The sequence below is a fragment of the Littorina saxatilis genome, linkage group LG16, assembly GCF_037325665.1.
Source record: "Littorina saxatilis isolate snail1 linkage group LG16, US_GU_Lsax_2.0, whole genome shotgun sequence".
In the NCBI taxonomy this organism is placed as follows: domain Eukaryota; kingdom Metazoa; phylum Mollusca; class Gastropoda; order Littorinimorpha; family Littorinidae; genus Littorina; species Littorina saxatilis.
The window spans coordinates 22,317,336-22,336,961 of record NC_090260.1 but is presented as its reverse complement, the minus strand read 5'-3'; the positions used below and the strand labels follow the sequence as shown (position 1 = coordinate 22,336,961).

The following is a 19,626-nucleotide window of genomic DNA, read 5'->3' as shown; positions in this document are numbered from 1 at the left end:
TTAAAACATGACGCAAGTCTGGTAGACTCTTGTCAAATGCCAAGGTCACAGCGGGGTCACGTGCGGGTCGTAACTGGAAATATATCCATTACGTAAGATGAGTCGTATGAACATTTGTTCCCCTTGTTATGAGATTGGGAAATGTGACCACTCAGACACTTTGTTTCAGCCTTTGTCCGACCTTGATAGAAGTGCAATGTTCAGTGTGTCTATTTCTTTCTTTCTGCGTTCCAACCTGATAGAATTTCAATGTTCAGTGTGTCCATTTCTTTGTTTCCGCAGCGCAACTCGTACGTGAGCACGTGCTCCGGAGACACTATAGCAGCACACATGGGTGAGGTCAGCAACAGACAGCTCTTCACCAAGACGTGCTACTACAAGGTGAGTGCATGGTTTGACCTTTCCCTCTCGCGAATTAGCCCCTTGGAATAGACGAGCTCCGGAAATAACTCCGTGAAATACTAAAAGAATCTATAAAAAAAATATATAATAAAAATAAAAAAAACATAATTCACCATTTGTGCCGTACGCCTCGCAACAAGGGTCAATTCCACGTGGTTAATTCGGGAGAGGGTAAACACACACACCTTGTGTCTTTGTGAAGTGTGTCATCATACTATAAGAGTCAACAACAAAAAACTACACAAACATAGTTATTCACTCTTCGTTCCCTCTGTAGGGTTAGAATGGGTTGAGAAAGAATGAATACTCTCGGTTTTACTACGGCAATCTTAATTCCCACACGTGCTCCTTGTTCATGCACGTGTCACAAACACACCCCTTGCTACAGGGTGACCCAAAAAAAAGAGTACCCAAACAAAACGTCATAAATTGAACAAAAATAAAGCAATCTTCATAACATTTATGTACACACACAAGTAGCCTCTGCATGATTTGCACAGAAAATTTTAGCGTTCTAGCTTGTCTTTCAGGAAAGTTATGCTCATTCTACAGAACATGCTCCAAATGGCCTCCGCGCCGCTGAGGGCAAACTTGAACTCGCCGCGCAAAGTTATCAATCACCCGCACACACTCCTGTTGCGAGATTCCGCGAATGGTTGTTGTGATGGCTCTCTTGAGTTCTGTGATTGTCTGTGGGTTGTTCCTGTAGACGTTGTCTTTCAGGAACCCCCAAAGATAGAAATCTGGGGGATTTAAATCCGGGGGAGGCCATTTGGAGCATGTTCTGTAGAATGAGCATAACTTTCCTGAAAGATAAGCTAAAACGCTAAAATTTTCTGTGCAAATCATGCAGAGGCTACTTGTGTGTGTACATAAATTTTATGAAGATTGCTTTATTTTTGTTCAATTTATGACGTTTTGTTTGGGTACTCTTTTTTTTGGGTCACCCTGTATAATGCTTGGGGAAAGTTTGCCTCAATAAAATCAAGAGTAGTCACTCTTTCGCAAACCATTACAAACCCGACAGAGTTATTTCCGAACATTGTCTGTTGGACGGATCGCATCGCGTAGGGAATCGAAAGAAGATTGTTTAGTTTTTTTGTTTTGCAGATGCTTTTTGTTTGAGGACGAACTTATCAAAGCCGATCTCCTACAGGGTGTGTGTGTTTTTACCCTCTCCCGAATTAGCCCCGTGAAATTGCGTAATGTACTGAAAGACGGGTGAATTATGTTGTTATCTTTATTCAATGGGAGGACGAACATCACCAAGATCTGCTAGATCTAATTAGAAGTGTGGTGTCTCATTATTACATATCTTTTTTTTTTTGTCGTGTTTATTGCAATTTGTTTGTTTAAAATTCATGTAACCCTATTTTTGTTGTTAATATCATATTGACTTGACTTGACTTGACTTGACTTGACTTGACTTGACTTGACTTGCTACTACAATGTGTTTTTTTAGTTGTTGTCTTTTTCTCTCCGAAATTAGACCCCTGGGGTGACAACGCACCACGCTGCAAAAGAAGGGTGATTTTAACAAGAAATTCAGATTCGTTCGGTGCTACGACCTTTCACGAAGCAATAGACGCATTCCCAAAATTTGTTTGTTTGTTTGCTTAACGCCCAGCCGACCACGAAGGGCCATATCAGGGCGGTGCTGCTTTGACATATAACGTGCGCCACACACAAGACAGAAGTCGCAGCACAGGCTTCATGTCTCACCCAGTCACATTATTCTGACACCGGACCAACCAGTCCTAGCACTAACCCCAAAATGCCAGACGCCAGGCGGAGCAGCCACTAGATTGCCAATTTTAAAGTCTTAGGTATGACCCGGCCGGGGTTCGAACCCACGACCTCCCGATCACGGGGCGGACGCCTTACCACTAGGCCAACCGTGCCGGTATTCCCAAAATAACTCTGTTGGGTTTGTATGGGGTGTGAAAGAGTGAATACCTTTACTTTTACTCGGACAAACATTAGAGGGGCCAATCACTAGCGAGGGGTGTGTCGTAAACACGTGTACGGGAGCACGTGTGAATGTATTTGTCAGAGGAAAAGCAAGGGCATTCACTCTTTCACAACCAATACAAACCCGACGGAGTACGTTGTCTGCGAAAATCGTATATTTCGGGCGTCGTTGCAAGCGGGATTTTCTTTGTGAAAAGTGTTGAAATGTGACCCTCCACCACGAAATGAGTCGCATGTCACCTCGCGCGGTTCTGCGCTAGGCTTAATATAAGTCCGGGGAGTGTCTGGTAACAGTGTGAGGGTCACCTTAGTCACAGGCTTATAACTCAAACAGTTTTCACTCTTTTCTAAAACGGTTTTCACCACTGGATAGAGCATAACAAACTGTTCAGGAAAATGTAAAAATATGAACATCATGCAAAGGTGACATGCGACTCATTCCGTTGTGGAGGGTCACAAATGATGATAGAGTACACTGGTTTCCTGATTTCTGTGGAAAAGAGAGTATGACCAATTATGAACTTTTTATCATAAAAATTATGGAAAGTGCGTGTTAAATGACAAGAACAGATATTGATTTGTTTACTTTTAGCGGAATTAGAGAGTACATGATCATGAGCTTTAATATGGAGTAACTCTCTTTCTTACAGGGCGCCATTTTGTCTGTGAAGCCAGTGGGGCGGCAGCATATCAGTATTACCAAACCGCTCTTGCTGGAAATTAAAAGGGTGAGTATGGTTGTCATGTTTGTTTAAATGCTTGTTTCTGCTGACAAGGCCCAAACCATTAAGATCCGAAGGTCGGTAAATTCTACACAGGAGCATGTGGCTTTGTATTGACCATACGTCGTGCGATCTGTGTTCCCCTCATGTACCTTTCCTTTCAACCTTGTCCTTACCTTGGTGAAGTCGACTACGCGAAGTATATTTTGCGAAGCTGGCCACACGAAGCTTAAGCATTGTCGATAATTTTTAAAAAGTCTTCGCGAGGTCGACTTTGGGCTCAGTTAAGAGCCGCCTTTTAAGTCTGCAAAATTGACTTTTGTTATTTTTAATGAGCAAAAAGCAAAGCTGTATGATCAAGAGGAAAAAGTACGTCGGTCCGGGAACTGATCACACTGATGTGTTTGGCTTGCTTAAAGGTTATGTTCAACCCGTGTACAGTGGAAGACAAACGAAACACGCGACAGTCGCTCCCACTGTTGCTCACTTCACAATGTATAAACATGTAAAACAGGACAACGATTAAAACATATCGTATGGCCAGTAAAATATCCTGCACGGATCTGTTTTTCTTTTTGATATACATTATCTGGTTCGTATTTTACAACATTTTGAACCAGACGAAAAAAATCATTTGCAACAGTGGCGCGTTTCTTGTGCCTCCTATTGTACAAGCCAGGTTCATAGCCACAGTTTTGTTTTGGCTTTCACATGGAATAACAGCATCCATGAACGAGAATGAAGGTACCTTTGATTATCACACAGGAACAGATCCTAAAGTAGAAGTAGATATTTTCTGTGAAAGACTCATTTGAGATCAAATTATCCGCCTAATTCTATGTTTCCCTAATCTGTTTTGCCATTTTTTTCCCCTCTTATTCGTTCTGAAATGTGGTTTCTTATTTCAGATTAAGGACCTACAAAACGATCATCTAGTACGCTTTCATGGAATCTGCATTGATCCACCTCATCAGTGCATTCTCACGGAGTATTGTCCCAAGGGATCTTTACAGGTACTCTGTCTGTGGGATGGGACGGGGTTGAGGTAGTTTTGTTTAAAGTGTGCGTGTGTGTGTGTACTGTGTGTGTGTGTCTGTGTGTCTGTGTGTGTGGTTGGCTTTGGCTGCGTATGCCTATGTTCGTGTGAGTATTAGTGTGTGTCTGTTTCTTTGTATGTTTTTGGGATAGTGTGTGTACATGTGTGCGTGTATCTGTCTGTCTGTCTGTCTGTCTGTCTGTCTGTCTGTCTGTCTGTCTGTCCGTCCGTCCGCCTGCCTGCCTGTCTGCCTTCCTGTCTGTCTGTCTGTATGTCTGTCTGTCTGTCTGTCTGTCTGTCCCTCTATAATGGAAGCACGCAAGCACGAACGTAAAAGTTTTCTTTGACTCTATTCAGGACTACACTGTAATTCGTTTTTCCATTTTCAGGACGTGTTGGAGAATGAACAGATCAAACTAGATTGGATGTTCCGGTATTCTATCATGCAGGATATAGTCAGGGTAAGTAACATTTGTGTAGTTTACAACACGTTAATCAAAAATATTAACAGCTATTGTGTTTTCAGCGTCGCAATAGGGTCCGGTATTTAGAGCAGACAAGTATAATGCCGACGAGTCGAAGACGAGTCGCATTATACTTGTTCAAGTATTCAAGGTTCATGGTGGTGGATTCTAATCTCTTGTGTTATCTATACTGTGAAAATATAAATAATGCTTGAATGTCCGTTGTCAAAGATAATTATGTTCTAGTTCAAACAACCTTTTCTGGTCTTGTCCTCCGTAAGTGTCATACAACCTTAAATTTACTGTGTTGATTGGCTGGTTGTTTGTTCCTTCTCTGTTTTTGCTGGTTAATTGTTGGGTGTTTTGTGATGTCTTTTTCTTCAAAAGTACATTGTCATACAACCTTACATTACATTCTAATTCTACACCGAAAAGTGATGTCTCATAACTGTTATGATAAGAGTTACATTTGTGAACCAAGAAGTGTGCCTTGCATTCACGTTTTCCCTTTTTCCGGGTAAATACAACTCAACCGCCAAAGTACACAAATACAAATAAAAATAACATCTTACAATACATGCGTCATAATTATGTCTAATTCGGTATGACGTCACAGGGTATGACGTACCTGCACAGCACGGAGATTCGTTCCCATGGCGCCCTCAAGTCCACCAACTGTGTGGTGGACAGTCGCTTCGTGGTCAAGATCACGGACTTTGGGCTGCACTACTTCCGAGAGAAGGAGGAAGAGATAGAGGACAACTCTTTTGCCCATTACCGCAGTGAGTATGATACGATGGCGTTTTTGCTTTTAGTCAAGTTTTGACTGAATGTTCCAACACAGACGGGGAATCGAGACAAGGGTTGTGGTGTGTATCTGTGTGTGTGCATTTGTGTGCGTGCGTGTAAAAACGATTCCGAGAAAACTACTGGACCGATTTTCGTGAAACTTCACTTGAGAGTTCCTGGGTATAATATCCCCAGAATATGTTTTCCTTCTTTTGACGCTGACAAAAGGAAATCCTTCGACTGAAATTAAAAACCTGTTGACAGATCTTCTAACTTTAAAAATAATTGTGTACTTTTCAGATCTGCTGTGGACGGCCCCAGAGTTGCTCCGCTTGCAGAACCGGCCGCCAGATGGCAGTCAAAAGGGTGACGTGTATAGCTTTGCCGTCATCTGTCAGGAGATTGTCTACCGACATGGTGTCTTCTATCTTCAGAAGGTTGACATGGGACCCAAAGGTCTGTATTATGTCTACTCCTTTTTTCGCAAGAGTTGCTACCGCTTGGGGAGAAGACACAAGCGAGGGAATGATCATTTGACGAAATGAATGACGTAGCAACAGTAGCGGTAATTAATTTTTTAATGTTGTTTGTTTAACGCCCAGCCGACCACGAAGGGCCATATCAGGGCGGTGCTGCTTTGACATATAACGTGCGCCACACACAAGACAGAAGTCGCAGCACAGGCTTCATGTCTCACCCAGTCACATTATTCTGACACCGGACCAACCAGTCCTAGCACTAACCCCATAATGCCAGACGCCAGGCGGAGCAGCCACTAGATTGCCAATTTTAAAGTCTTAGGTATGACCCGGCCGGGGTTCGAACCCACGACCTCCCGATCACGGGGCGGACGCCTTACCACTAGGCCAACCGTGCCGGTAACAGTAGCGGTAGCACCTCTTGCGAGCTAATTAGTCTTTTTTTGTTATTAAATTAAATTAAATTATGTGTTCGTCTGTGCACTTAACCGCTGGGTCGACATATCTGTCACTGTAACGTATTGTTTTGTCAATAACCAACGTTCCAACAACTTATCTTTCTTGTTTTTTTATTCTGAATTTTGGAACGTTGGCAGTCTCTTTGTTTTTGGATTTACTCCTTTTTTCGAAAAGAAACACATCAATTTACACAATTATGACGAGCTTACCTTTAGTAAGTGAAGTCTTATTGTGGTTTTATCAACCGCAATGTAGAAAGGAAAGGGATTACGTATTTTTTTTGGAATTGTGGGAGATGAATTGTGGGAGATAAAAAGAGATGACTGCCTGCGTCCCGAAGTCTAATTGTGGTTTTATCAACCACAATGTAAAAAGGAAAGGGATTGCGTATTTTTCTTGGAATTGTGGGAGATAAAAAGAAATAGACTGCCTGCGTCCAAGGGATTGCGTATTTTTCTTGGAATTGTGGGAGATAAAAAGAAATAGACTGCCTGCGTCCCGAAGTCTAATTGTGGTTTTATCAACCACAATGTAAAAAGGAAAGGGATTGCGTATTTTTCTTGGAATTGTGGGAGATAAAAAGAAATAGACTGCCTGCGTCCCAAAATAAAAGAAACAAAGAGCAAGAGAGGTGAATGAACAGAACGTTTAATGAAAAGCCATACAACCGTTTTACATTAAGTTATGGATTCAAACAAAAAGAGAGGGCGGGGATGTAGCTCAGTCGGTAGCGCGCTGGATTTGTATCCAGTTGGCCGCTGTCAGCGTGAGTTCGTCCCCACGTTCGGCGAGAGATTTATTTCTCAGAGTCAACTTTGTGTGCAGACTCTCCTCGGTGTCCGAACACCCCCCGTGTGTACACGCAAGCACAAGACCAAGTGCGCACGAAAAAGATCCTGTAATCCATGTCAGAGTTCGGTGGGTTATAGAAACACGAAAATACCCAGCATGCTTCCTCCGAAAGCGGCGTATGGCTGCCTAAATGGCGGGGTAAAAACGGTCATACACGTAAAAGCCGTGGGAGTTTCAGCCCATGAATGAACAAACAAACAAACAGAGGACACAGCAGTAGCCAGGTTAGGTCTTTCTGTATCAATATTTCGGCAGCGACAAACTGCCTTCTTCAGGATGGTATGATGAAAGCATGGAACGACGGCACGTGATGTACAGTGTATTAGATTGTCATGATGAATTATGACATCATATTCTTTCTTGCGCGTTCTTTTATTAAAAGACTTTTTTGCGAAGTTTTCGCAAAGTCAACTCCGCGCTCAATTAGTTCAGGAACTTCTTTATGATTCTAATATTTGTGAAAATGTGTGTACTGCTTTGCAGAGATCGTAGACAAAGTGAAAGGCGGTTTTAAGCCCTTCTTTCGCCCTACCATGGAGAACTTTGACTGTCCTTGTGACGAGCTGGCCGTGCTCATCAGAAAGTGCTGGCATGAAGATGTCAACGAGCGACCCGATTTCCACTCCCTTAAAACACTCATCAAACGTCTTAACAAGTAAGTGCTCATGTACGCCCATTTGTAGCATTCTTTGTTCTTTCCACTCCCTCAAAACACTCATCAAACGTCTCATTAATCAATTGAGTGCTCATTATGCACCCATATGTAGCATTCTTTGTGACTTCCACTCCTTCAAAACTCTCACCGAACGTCTCAACAAGTGAGTGCTCGCCCATTTGTAGCATTCTTTGTGATTTCCACTCCCTCAAAACACTCATCAAACGTCTCATTAATCAATTGAGTGCTCATATGCACCCATATGTAGCATTCTTTGTGACTTCCACTCCCTCAAAACTCTCATCAAACGTCTCAACAAGTGAGTGCTCGCCCATTTGTAGCATTCTTTGTGATTTCCACTCCCTCGAAACTCTCACCGAACGTCTCAACAAGTGAGTGCTCGCCCATTTGTAGCATTCTTTGTTCTTTCCACTCCCTCAAAACACTCATCAAACGTCTCATTAATCAATTGAGTGCTCATTATGCACCCATATGTAGCATTCTTTGTGACTTCCACTCCCTCAAAACTCTCATCAAACGTCTCAACAAGTGAGTGCTCGCCCATTTGTAGCATTATTTGTGATTTAGGCTACACTCCCTCGAAACTCTAACCGAACGTCTCAAAAAACAATCGAGTGGTCCTATGCACCCATGTGTACCATTCTTTGTGCTTACTATATCATGGTTTGATTAACCACACTCTGTCCTACGTCAAGATTTTATCATTTTTTTTTGCCGTTTTTTATTTTCGTTTTTCGCCTTATTTGTGTTCAGATGAGTAGCACTAGTTGTGAGACAGGACCATAAAGAAAATATAATATACCACCATTTGTTTTTACGAGTTCCACAAACTTCCTGTAGCATCGTTATTTGATGACCTCAAGACTTGACCCGCGCGTTGCTATGGTTACCTGTGTGTCAGGGAGGGGGACAAGGGTGACATTCTGGACAACCTGTTGTCACGCATGGAGCAATATGCCAACAACCTGGAAGCCCTGGTGGAAGAGAGAACAGCGGACTACCTGGAACAGAAACGTCGCGCCGAGGACCTTCTCTACGCCATGTTGCCGAAGTAAGATACACGATTGTTATGTTTCGGGGAAAGGGAATGGGTGCGGGGATGCCAGGTGGGAGTGGCGTTGAGGAGGGGGGGGGAGAGAGAACAGCGGACTAGCTGGAACAGAAACGTCGCGCCGAGGACCTTCTCTACGCTATGCTGCCAAAGTAAGATACGGTTGTTGTTGTCTTGGGGGATTGGGATGGGGGGGGGGGGGGTGCGAGGAGGAGGGGGGGGGTAGAATGGGGGGTCGAGTTTGGGTGAGAGTCCCTGGATGAAGAGAGAACAGCGGACTAGCTGGAACAGAAACGTCGGGCTAAGGACCTGTACTATACCATATTTACCAAAGTAAGACATGTTTTCTATGTGTTTGTTGTTGTTGTTGTTGTTGTTGTTGTTGTTGTTGTTGTTGTTGCTGTGTGTTTTTGTGTGTGGGGGAAGGATCAAGATGTGTTTGTGGTGTGTTGCCTATATTTGCTTCGTTCTTTGTTTCTTTCTGTCTTTCTCCTCTCATTTCTTCCGTCCCGTCATTCTTTTTTGTCTTTCTTTCATTCCTTCTCTTATTTTTCTATTTAGTCAAGTTTTGACTAAATATTTTAACATCGAGGGGGAATCGAAACGAGGGTCGTGGTGTATGTGCGTGCGTGTGTGCGTGCGTGCGTGTGTGTGTGTGTGTCTGTGTGTGTGTGTGTAGAGCGATTCAGACTAAACTACTGGACCGATCTTTATGAAATTTGACATGAGAGTTCCTGGGTATGAAATCCCCGAACGTTTTTTCCATTTTTTTGATAAATGTCTTTGATGACGTCATATCCGGCTTTTCGTGAAAGTTGAGGCGGCACTGTCACGCCCTCATTTTTCAACCAAATTGGTTGAAATTTTGGTCAAGTAATCTTCGACAAAGCCTGGACTTCGGTATTGCATTTCAGCTTGGTGGCTTAAAAATTAATTGATGACTTTGGTCATTAAAAATCTGAAAATTGTAAAAAAAAATAAAAATTTATAAAACGATCCAAATTTACGTTTATCTTATTCTCCATCATTTGCTGATTCCAAAAACATATAAATATGTTATATTCGGATTAAAAACAAGCTCTGAAAATTAAATATATAAAAATTATTATCAAAATTAAATTGTCGAAATCAATTTAAAAACACTTTCATCTTATTCCTTGTCGGTTCCTGATTCCAAAAACATATAGATATGATATGTTTGGATTAAAAACACGCTCAGAAAGTTAAAACAAAGAGAGGTACAGAAAAGCGTGCTATCCTTCTTAGCGCAACTACTACCCCGCTCTTCTTGTCAATTTCACTGCCTTTGCCATGAGCGGTGGACTGACGATGCTACGAGTATACGGTCTTGCTGAAAAATGGCATTGCGTTCAGTTTCATTCTGTGAGTTCGACAGCTACTTGACTAAATATTGTATTTTCGCCTTACGCGACTTGTTTCTTTTTTTGTGTGGATCTGTTACATAGACGTTGTACTCAGGCTTACTTTCTTAACCGTGGGAGTAGTCGTTATGTGAAAGTAACTAGTGGTTGTTGCTGCGTTACAGGCAGGTGGCCGTGAAGCTGTGTCAAGGGGCGGTGGTGAAGGCAGAGACATTTGAGTTTTGCACCATCTACTTCAGCGATATATGTGGATTTACTGCCCTGAGCGCTGAATCTACACCCATGCAGGTCTGTATGTCTGCCTGTCTGTCTGTTTGTCTGTCTGTCTCTCTGTCTGTCTGTCTGTCTGTCTGTCTACATGTCTGTCTACCTGTCTGTCTGTTTGTTTCTCTGTCCGTCTGTCTGTCTGTCTGTCTACATGTCTGTCTATCTATATGTCTGTCTGTTTGTCTGTCTGTCTGTCTGTGTATATATGTCTGTTTGTCTGTTTGTCCTGTTGTGCCTGTCTGTCTGTTTTTCACACCATTATCATATATCAAGCCCGGGAACAGACTACTTCCAATTCAGTAGGGGGGCGACTGTCCTCAACCCGGCGGGTCCCCAGGTGGCGGATTGGGGAACGGCCCCCAAATATGAAGGGCCAGCTGCGAATATAGAATAAGCAGTCCCGGACCAATTAGCGGTGTCTCTACCAGGACGGGGTGGGTTGGCAGAAGGCACTGACTACCCTATAAATGCCCTACGTGTCCGATGACGGTTACACCATGCGGGTAAGAGCCGCATTAAAAAGATCTAGCCCCGGGGTGGGACCCCCGGTAAGAAACCCTCATTGTGTTCCCAGCGTTAGTTGTTTGAGCCAGGAACTGAGGGCGGGGTAACCCCGAAAGAAACCTAAGGGCTGAAGTCGGAGGATCTGGGCCAACAGGCGCACCTTAACCAACCACAGACCCACACAAAAACGCAAAATAAAAATCAGCGAACGACAAGAAGAAGAAGATATATCAAGCGTTCCTTCCTCCCGTCTTCCCAATCTGTCTGCATTTCTACCTTGCTCTCGATCTCTAACTTGTTACTTTTGTCTGCGTGATCTCTGCGTACGGTTGTGATGGGGTTTTGTTTTTACATTTTTGGGGCGCACGCTCCGTTTTGGGTCAAAGAGTTTTGTACTAAGTATTTTTTTTTCCGACAGGTTGTGGATTTGCTGAATGATCTCTACACGACTTTCGACACCATCATTGAGAACTATGATGTGTATAAGGTAATCATTTGTGTCCGTCTAATCTGTCTTGCCTCCGCGTCTGTGTGTCTCCGTCAAGCTCTCTCCCTCTCCCTCCCTCCCTTTGTCTCTGTCTTTGTCTATGTCTCTCTCACTCTGTCTCTGTCTCTCTCTCCGTCTGTCTCTCTCTGTCTCTCTCTCTCTCTTTCTCTCCCTCTCTCTTTTTCCTCTTAATCCTCCGTCTCTCACTCCATCTCTTTGCCACCCCCGCCCGATTTCTTTTCTCTCACACTCAGCATGTAGCCACTCAACATAAGTATGTGACCTATTGGTGACAGGTGGAGACGATAGGAGACGCCTACATGGTGGTGTCGGGGCTACCTATACGCAACGGCAACCTGCATGCCCGTGAGATCGCCCGCATGTCCCTCTCCTTGCTCAACGCGGTCTTCACCTTCAAGATCAGACACCGGCCCCAGGACAAGCTCAGGCTCCGGATAGGCATGCACACAGGTAAACTGAGATAGGATGGGTGTGTGGGTCGGGGTTGGGTGGGGTTGGAGGTCCGTGAGATCGTCCGCATGTCTCTCTCCTTGCTCAACGCGGTCTTCTCTTTCAAGATCAGACATCGGAACAAGCACCAGCTCAGGCTCCGGATAGGCATGCACACAGGTAGAGATAGGATGGGGGTTGGGGTTGTTGAGGTTGGAGGCCCGTGAGATCGTCCGCATGTTTCTCTCCTTGCTTAATGCGGTCTTCACCTTCAAGATCAGACACCGGCCTAAGGACCAGCTCAGGTTCCGGATAGGCATGCACACAGGTAGGGCGCAAACAATGTTCAACTATTATTTTGAAATCCAAGCTCGTGGCGATGTGACGTTACATACAGAACTATGCAAATTAAGATATGGCTTTTGTGAGTATTGACACAAAAAATAAGTGTTGCAGTTTTCACAGAAGAAGTACTAATGCTCATAATTATTTCACTCAATACATTAACAGCTTGGTCGTCATGAAGACTATGGAGCACGCTGATGATGAAACCAGGGCGGAAAAAAAAGAGAAAGGCGGATAGCATGGTCATTTATGGACAACTCTTTGTTTTATGAAGATGATTAGAAGTTTGTTTTCTTACGAAGAAGTTTCATATTGTGTTATTGTTCTCTGTTCAAACAACCGGTATGCGTAATGGGAGCGAATAAACTGCGATAGACACTCCACTAAGTAAAACTTAAAAACACAATTTGACAACCGCGCCTGCGTTTTATGCACACGGGCCTATAAAAAAGGCTCCACGGACCAACCAACATGCAATGTTTGTAAAAAAAAATAAAAAAAAAGCAATATTTAAACATGACGTTAACACGAGACAACTCGACGACGATGACGGTAATGCTGCTACTGCTACTGCTGATGATGATGACGATGACGATGACGATGATGATGATCATCATCATCATCATCATCATCATCATCATCATCATGATTAAGACGATGGTGTTGATGATTACGACGACGACAATGATGATGATGATGATGACGATGACGATGATGATGATGATGATGATGATGATGATGATGATGATGATGATGATGTGACAGGGTCAGCATGTGCGGGAGTGGTGGGACAGAAGATGCCTCGGTACTGCCTCTTCGGCGACACGGTCAACACTGCCTCTCGCATGGAATCTAACGGCCTACGTAAGTTTCTCTTTAACTTTCTGTCTGTTACTTTGTCTGTGTGTGGGTTGTTTTCCTTCCGTTTTGTGTGTGTGTGGGGGGGTGGGGGGTGTGAGATTCGGCGGATATACTACTCCAATCAAAGCTATAACTCTGCTGCTAGAGTTGTGCTTCGTAAGCGCAAAACACATCGCGCCACACCTCTCCTCAAAAAGCTCCATTGGCGTCCCGTTGATGCCAGGGTGGAGTACAAAATTGCATGTCCTCTTTTAGGCACTTTCAGATACCCTTCCCCCATACTGAGCATCTACGAGCCCTCTCGCTCTCTCAGGTCCAGCTCTAAAAAGCTCCTCAAAGTACCAACATTTAACGTACGGAAAGAAATCCTTAATGCTACTCTTACACTGTGCCGAATTGCCCTTGCGAAAAGAATTTTCCAACAATTCACAATGATCGGGACATGGTCACAAGACATTCGTAAATGTTCTTAACCATTCGCCACCATTCGTCCCTTGTTTTGAACATAGCAACATGTTCCTAATATTCCCAAAGAAGTCATATTCTTGACTTTTTTGCAACGTACTTGTAAGATTTCGCAAGACATTCGTAATCATCGCAATTTATTCGTAACACTCGCAAGGCATTCGCAAACATTCGTTATGCCTGTCTCACACTGTGCTGAATATCCTTGCGAACATTCGTAATCATCCCAATGAATTCGTCAGGCTCGCAAGGCATTCGCAAACATTCGTTATGCCTGTCTTACACTGTGCCGAATATCCTTGCGAATATAGATTCGTATGCATTCGCAATGATCAGTAGACATTCGCAAGCACTCGCAACCATTCGTAAGACATTCGCAAGGATTCGTAAGGCTTCGAATGGTCAATATTTTTCCTGTCCATTAGTCTCTTTTTTTGGCCAAATACAACATGTTCATATACACATCTCTTGCGAATGTCTTACGAATAGTTGCGAGTGCTTGCGAATGTGTACCGATCATTGCGAATGCCTTGCGAGCGCTACGAATACCTTTACGATGATTACGAATGGCTTGCGAATACTGAAGAATATGCATTCCTTGCGAATATTAGGAGCATGTTGCTAATATTCGCAACAAGAGACGAATGGTGGCGAATGGTTAAGAACATTACCCGTTATTACGAGTTAGTCGTGTGACAGAGAGTTTTCTTGCACACGAGACTGTAGATGTCTCACGACGGCGTAGCCGAAGTGAGACAGCAGCAGTCGAGTGTGCAAGAACACTCTCTGTCACACGACTAACTCGTAATAGCGATTATGTCTCACAGCATAGGCATAGAAAGACAGAAATGAGTTTTGGGGGACGAAATAACAGGCACAAAACAAGACTGAAAAACACAATTGCCCTTTTACACATACCCTACACACGCATGCGCGCAGAAAATAGATTCAATGCGTTTCGTGTCTTTTCTGGTTGAATGCATTCAACAAAGTATCAAGCAACGTTTCTGAATCTTTCAATGAAAAAAGATAAACTTATTTTGAACCAAACAGCACATACCAACGAAAGCTAAACACACAAACACACACGCGCACTAACACAGATTCAATGCAAAGCGCGAACGAACACGGAGGATTGTTGAAGGTCAGGTCGTGAGAAAGTCCACCCGAAATGTTCCACAGGGGAACTGGTTGTGTTTGTATTGTTTATTTTCTCACAGTTATGTTGATGGTTTTTACAGTGCCGTTTTGAACGAATATTTTCCGAATTTGGGACACACTTTTGACTTTTGGTTCGTTTATCTCGTCGAAATAACATTCGAGTGTTTCTAAATCAAAACCTTCCAACACCGCTGGTGCAGATTAGACCTGCCTGACTGTCTGCGTGCGTGTTAGAGCTGAAGACGAAGCCTCAATCGCCAAAGCGTCACCTATCTGTAGGTCCTGAGCATCGGATGTACGTTGATACATGGTGAGATCCGCACGGAACTGTCTATGCAACTTTTCCTAGTCACAGGTGTAAGGTTCGATCTTTTCTTTGAAATTTCGTCCTCTGTGTACGTAGCAAAGCGTTTCGCCATTTTCGGTTTTCGTTGCAGACGACGATAGTGAAAGTAGTACCTATGGTTTTGTTTTGACATTTCGTATTCAGGGTTCTTAATTGAAGCTTGGTAAAGGGAGCTTGTCGTGTAAGTGGAAAGTTGACGAAGCTTTTGAAAACAAAAATTGAATGAAGAAGAAAATGTGGCTTTCAGTTATATACATGAGAACGGGGTTGGTGTTATTCTTTTTCCGTCAAACACGAAGTACACAGATAAAACGTGGTTGACTGACGAAGACCAGTCCTGTTGGCACACTATTCAGAATGCACAACAAAATGTGACAACACTTTGATACCCATTTTTCTACGTTTGTGATCACTTGAAATGAAAACTGAAAACATAAGTGTTTAAGGTAGTGACTGAATGTATGTGAAGGTAAACATTTTCAGAAATAAATGCATGATCAAAATAATTGATTTCGGCATCAAAGCGTGTAACATACAATCTTGCACACGTTTGCTTTAGTAGTGGCAAAGAAGGAATGCGTGTGACATTTACGAATGTCTTGCGACCATGTCCCGATCATTTCGAATTATTGGTGAATTCTATTCGCAAGGGAAGTATTACGAACAATGCGAATTGCATAATCACTTTATTCGTAAAATGTTTGCAAGCACTCGCAACACTCGCAAGGCCACTCGCAACGTTCGTAATACATCCGCAAGACATTCGTATATGGATTTGTATGCATTCGCAATGATCGGTAAGGCTTCGAATTTTCAATATGTTTTCCTGTCCATTCGTCTCTTTTTTTGCCGAATACAACATGTTCATATTCGCAAGGATATTCGGCACAGTGTAAGACAGGCATTAAGTATCAGGCCCCTTCTGTTTGGAATTCACTGCCCGCTGACCTTCGCAGTTGCTCTTCCCTATCTCAGTTCAAATCAAAACTAAAAACACACCTTTTCCACAAACATTTACCGTAAAATACATGTTCAAGCCTGGTCCGTTCCTGATGGTCACTTTTGTCCCATGTACTGTACATAGTTTTTCACGTACGTGTTTTGCGCGCGCGTGAGTGCGTATGTTTGTGATAATGTATTATTGTGCAATTTGCTTTATGTAGTGCGTGTGTGTGCCCATGCGTGTGTTTGTGATAATGTTTTTTTAGAGCAATGTGTTATTCATTGATATGTGTGTGATTGCACGTTAAATGTTTTGTTGTCGTAGGATTTTGATTGTACAGCGCTTTGAGCAGGGTTAAACCCTGGATACATGCGCTATAGAAATATTAGGCCCCCCCAACAAATAGGTCTGTTTACGGTAACATAGGCCAAAAAATAGGGTCGGTAGGTCGGGATTTTTTTTTTTTTTTTTTTCAAAAAACCATTATTTTTACGTTATTTTGCAAAAAAACCAAAAGATTTTTGTCTTCTTTTTTTCCCCAAATTTATGCCCAAAAAAAGTCTAGGGTCGCGCGAAAAAAATAGGGTCGGTCGGGTTACCGTAAACAGACTTTTTTTTTTTTTTTGCCTTATGCATGATTATTATTAGTAGTATAACGCCCTGTGTGAGTGTCTGTCTGTCTATCTGTGTGTATGTGTGTTTGGTTTTGAGTGTGTGTGTGTATGTATTTGTGTGTGTGTGTGCGTGCGTGCGTGTGCGTGCGTGCTTGTGTGTGTGTGTGCGTGCGTACGTGCTTGCGTGCGTGCCTGCGTACGTGAGAGTGTGTTTTGCGTGGGTATGGGTAGTTGTCTTATTTGTGTTAACTTTTGTTTGAATCCTAACGATCAACAACATGTGCCAGTTACACTGAGAGATCTGTTCAACAAAAGTGATCGTGTGTTTCAGCGCTGAAGATCCACGTCAGTCCTAAGACCAAAGAAGTGCTAGACTCGTTCGGGACGTTTCAACTGGAGCTCAGGGGAGAGGTCGAAATGAAGGTATGTCTTTTTCTTCTACATTCTTGTTGTCTCTGTCTCTGTTTCTGTCTCTCTCACTTCCCAACCCCCTCTTACTCGCTCTCCAATCCCTCCCTCCTCCTCCCCCGTCTCTGTCTCTCTCTGTCTCTGTATCTGTCTCTCTCTCTCTGTCTCTCTCTCTCTCTCTCTCTATCTCTATCTCTTTCTCTCTCTTTCTCTCTGTTTCTCTCTCTCTCACACACACACACACACACACACACACACACACACACACACACACACACAAACACACACACACATGCCCCTCCCTCTCTCTTCTTGTCCATCTTGTTCTTTTTGGTTGATGTTGTTGTTGATCTTCTTCTTCTTCTTCTTCTTCTTCTTCTTCTTCTTCTTCGTTTACAAGACTTTGAAACTGAGAATGGTAAGGATAGAATAAGAATAAGAATAAGAATACTTTATTATCTCATAGAGAAATTCAGGCGTGGTACATAACATTAATACAAACAGGACATTGTTTTTACATAAGACATATATATAGCACTATATAACAGGGCAGGTTATAAACACACCTCCCACATACCTTTCTGGCCATTCCTTGCATTGTGCTTACGCATTCAGTCATGAACACATCCATATCTCACTTACACATCGCACACATGGACATTCTTATACGCTCAACTTACCCATTCACACATGGACATTCGACCACGCTCCACTTACACATTCTTATACGCTCCACTTACACATTCACACATGGGCATTCTTATATACACTCCTATGATATTTACTCTCAAGTTCGCCACCAGTCTGTGCATATGTCGGTATCGTATGCTATTAAACAAAGAACGTTGAAACTGAGAATAGTACGAACATACATTCCCATGATATTTTCTCGTAAGTTTGATCGCCACCAGGCTGTGCATGTGTCGGTATCGTATGTTATTAAGCCAAGGACTTGTGTTTTGCAGGGCAAGGGACTGGTGACCACGTACTGGTTGACAGGAGAGGTCGGCGGGATGACCGTCAGGTAACGGCCTGCACAGGTACAACGTACAACGTGATTGGCTGACATACGCCGCATGCTTTACAACACCAACTGCGATTGGACAATTCGAATTGGAGCGTGGAAGTTGGCACATCCTCATTGGCTGACATATGTCACATGCTTTACACTGCTCTCTGTGATTGGACAATTCTAATTGAAGCGTGGAAGCTGTCACATTATTGGCTGACATACGTCACATGCTTTACAACGCTCTCTGTGATTGGCCAACTTGAACTGGAGCATGGAAGCCGGATTGGCTTACATACGTCACAAGCTTTACAACAACCTCTGTGCTTTGCAAATTCGAATTGTATCGTGGGAGTTGGTACGGTGTGATTGGCTGACATACCCCTGATCCTTTACAACGACATCTGTGATTAGCCAGTTCGTATTACAGCGGGGAAGTTGGTACGATGTGATTGGCCGACTCGGAGATTGGTTCACTTAGAGGAGTGTTGCCATTTGTGACCAGCAGCAAGATAAGCAACGTCCACTATGATTTGCTGACATACGTCACATCCGTTTAAAATACTCTCTGTGATTGGCCGATTCGGCGAACGTAAGATGAACTGTGATTGGCAGGTTCTCTTCAAAACGAGGACAACGGTGTATTCGGGTTGCCCCCTCTGGGCTCCAAGGAAGCAAGGCCTTTCTGGATTAGATATTGACGTTATCTCAGAGAAAACATCCGTGGTTGATGCTTCGTAACAAAGTGATGACACTTGATTACTGTCATGATGTGAACTGGTGGACAACGTCAGCCTGCACTGCATATAGCGTCTGTGTTCTTTGTGCTTGTGTGTTATTTTCTTCTTGGAAATAGATCTGCTTCAGTGCGTGAGTCAACTGCATAATAATATCCTCTTATGATTGGTGAGGAGTATTGATAGTATCTGAGCTGGTTCGCATCTTGATTGGATGACTCCGAGTGCCACGTGACCATTACTGTCGCGCGATTGGCTAACCAGGTATCCGACGTGATATTTTGTTCTTCTTCTTGTATGTTCTAATTGTGTTAGCTGATGTGCATTCCTGAACATGTTGATTTTGACGTTTACACATCCAATGGACTTCAGTGGCTGTATATTACATGAAAACCACTTCGTAATCTTTTGTCCTAGATTACTGGCATTTTTATTTTAAGCTGAGTTGTTAGTCTGGCCAAGTTAGCTTCAGTGGCCGTTGGTGAAACGATTACATAGGTTGGGTGGAGACAGAGATAACGCAAAAGAAGGATCTCTCTCTCTCTCTCTCTCTCTCTCTCTCTCTCTCTCTCTCTCTCTCTCTCTCTCTCTCTCTCTCTCTCTCTCTCTCTCTCTCTCTCTCTCTCTCTCTCTCTCTCTCTCTCTCTCTCTCTCTCTTTAGCTTTACTCCAAAATTTACAGCCAGAAATTGTAGTTTTCGTTAACATTAACCCGCTTTAAAATGTTCAAAATTCGATGTTGTGAAG

At 43.2% G+C, this 19,626-nt stretch overlaps 1 protein-coding gene across 1 annotated transcript in view; it reads left to right on the top strand.

The window, feature by feature from the left end:
• The window catches only part of LOC138950614 (atrial natriuretic peptide receptor 2-like), a 33,082-nt gene extending 13,456 nt beyond the window's left edge, over positions 1-19,626 (top strand). Inside the window, exons 3-16 of the mRNA XM_070322321.1 lie at positions 283-381; positions 3,024-3,101; positions 4,004-4,108; positions 4,521-4,592; positions 5,212-5,377; positions 5,685-5,840; positions 7,658-7,829; positions 8,752-8,901; positions 10,448-10,571; positions 11,473-11,541; positions 11,838-12,012; positions 13,102-13,200; positions 17,058-17,149; positions 18,100-19,626. Coding sequence (XP_070178422.1) covers positions 283-381; positions 3,024-3,101; positions 4,004-4,108; positions 4,521-4,592; positions 5,212-5,377; positions 5,685-5,840; positions 7,658-7,829; positions 8,752-8,901; positions 10,448-10,571; positions 11,473-11,541; positions 11,838-12,012; positions 13,102-13,200; positions 17,058-17,149; positions 18,100-18,162 — 1,620 coding nt within the window. The 3' untranslated portion in view covers positions 18,163-19,626. The remainder of the gene's footprint in view (positions 1-282; positions 382-3,023; positions 3,102-4,003; positions 4,109-4,520; positions 4,593-5,211; positions 5,378-5,684; positions 5,841-7,657; positions 7,830-8,751; positions 8,902-10,447; positions 10,572-11,472; positions 11,542-11,837; positions 12,013-13,101; positions 13,201-17,057; positions 17,150-18,099) is intronic.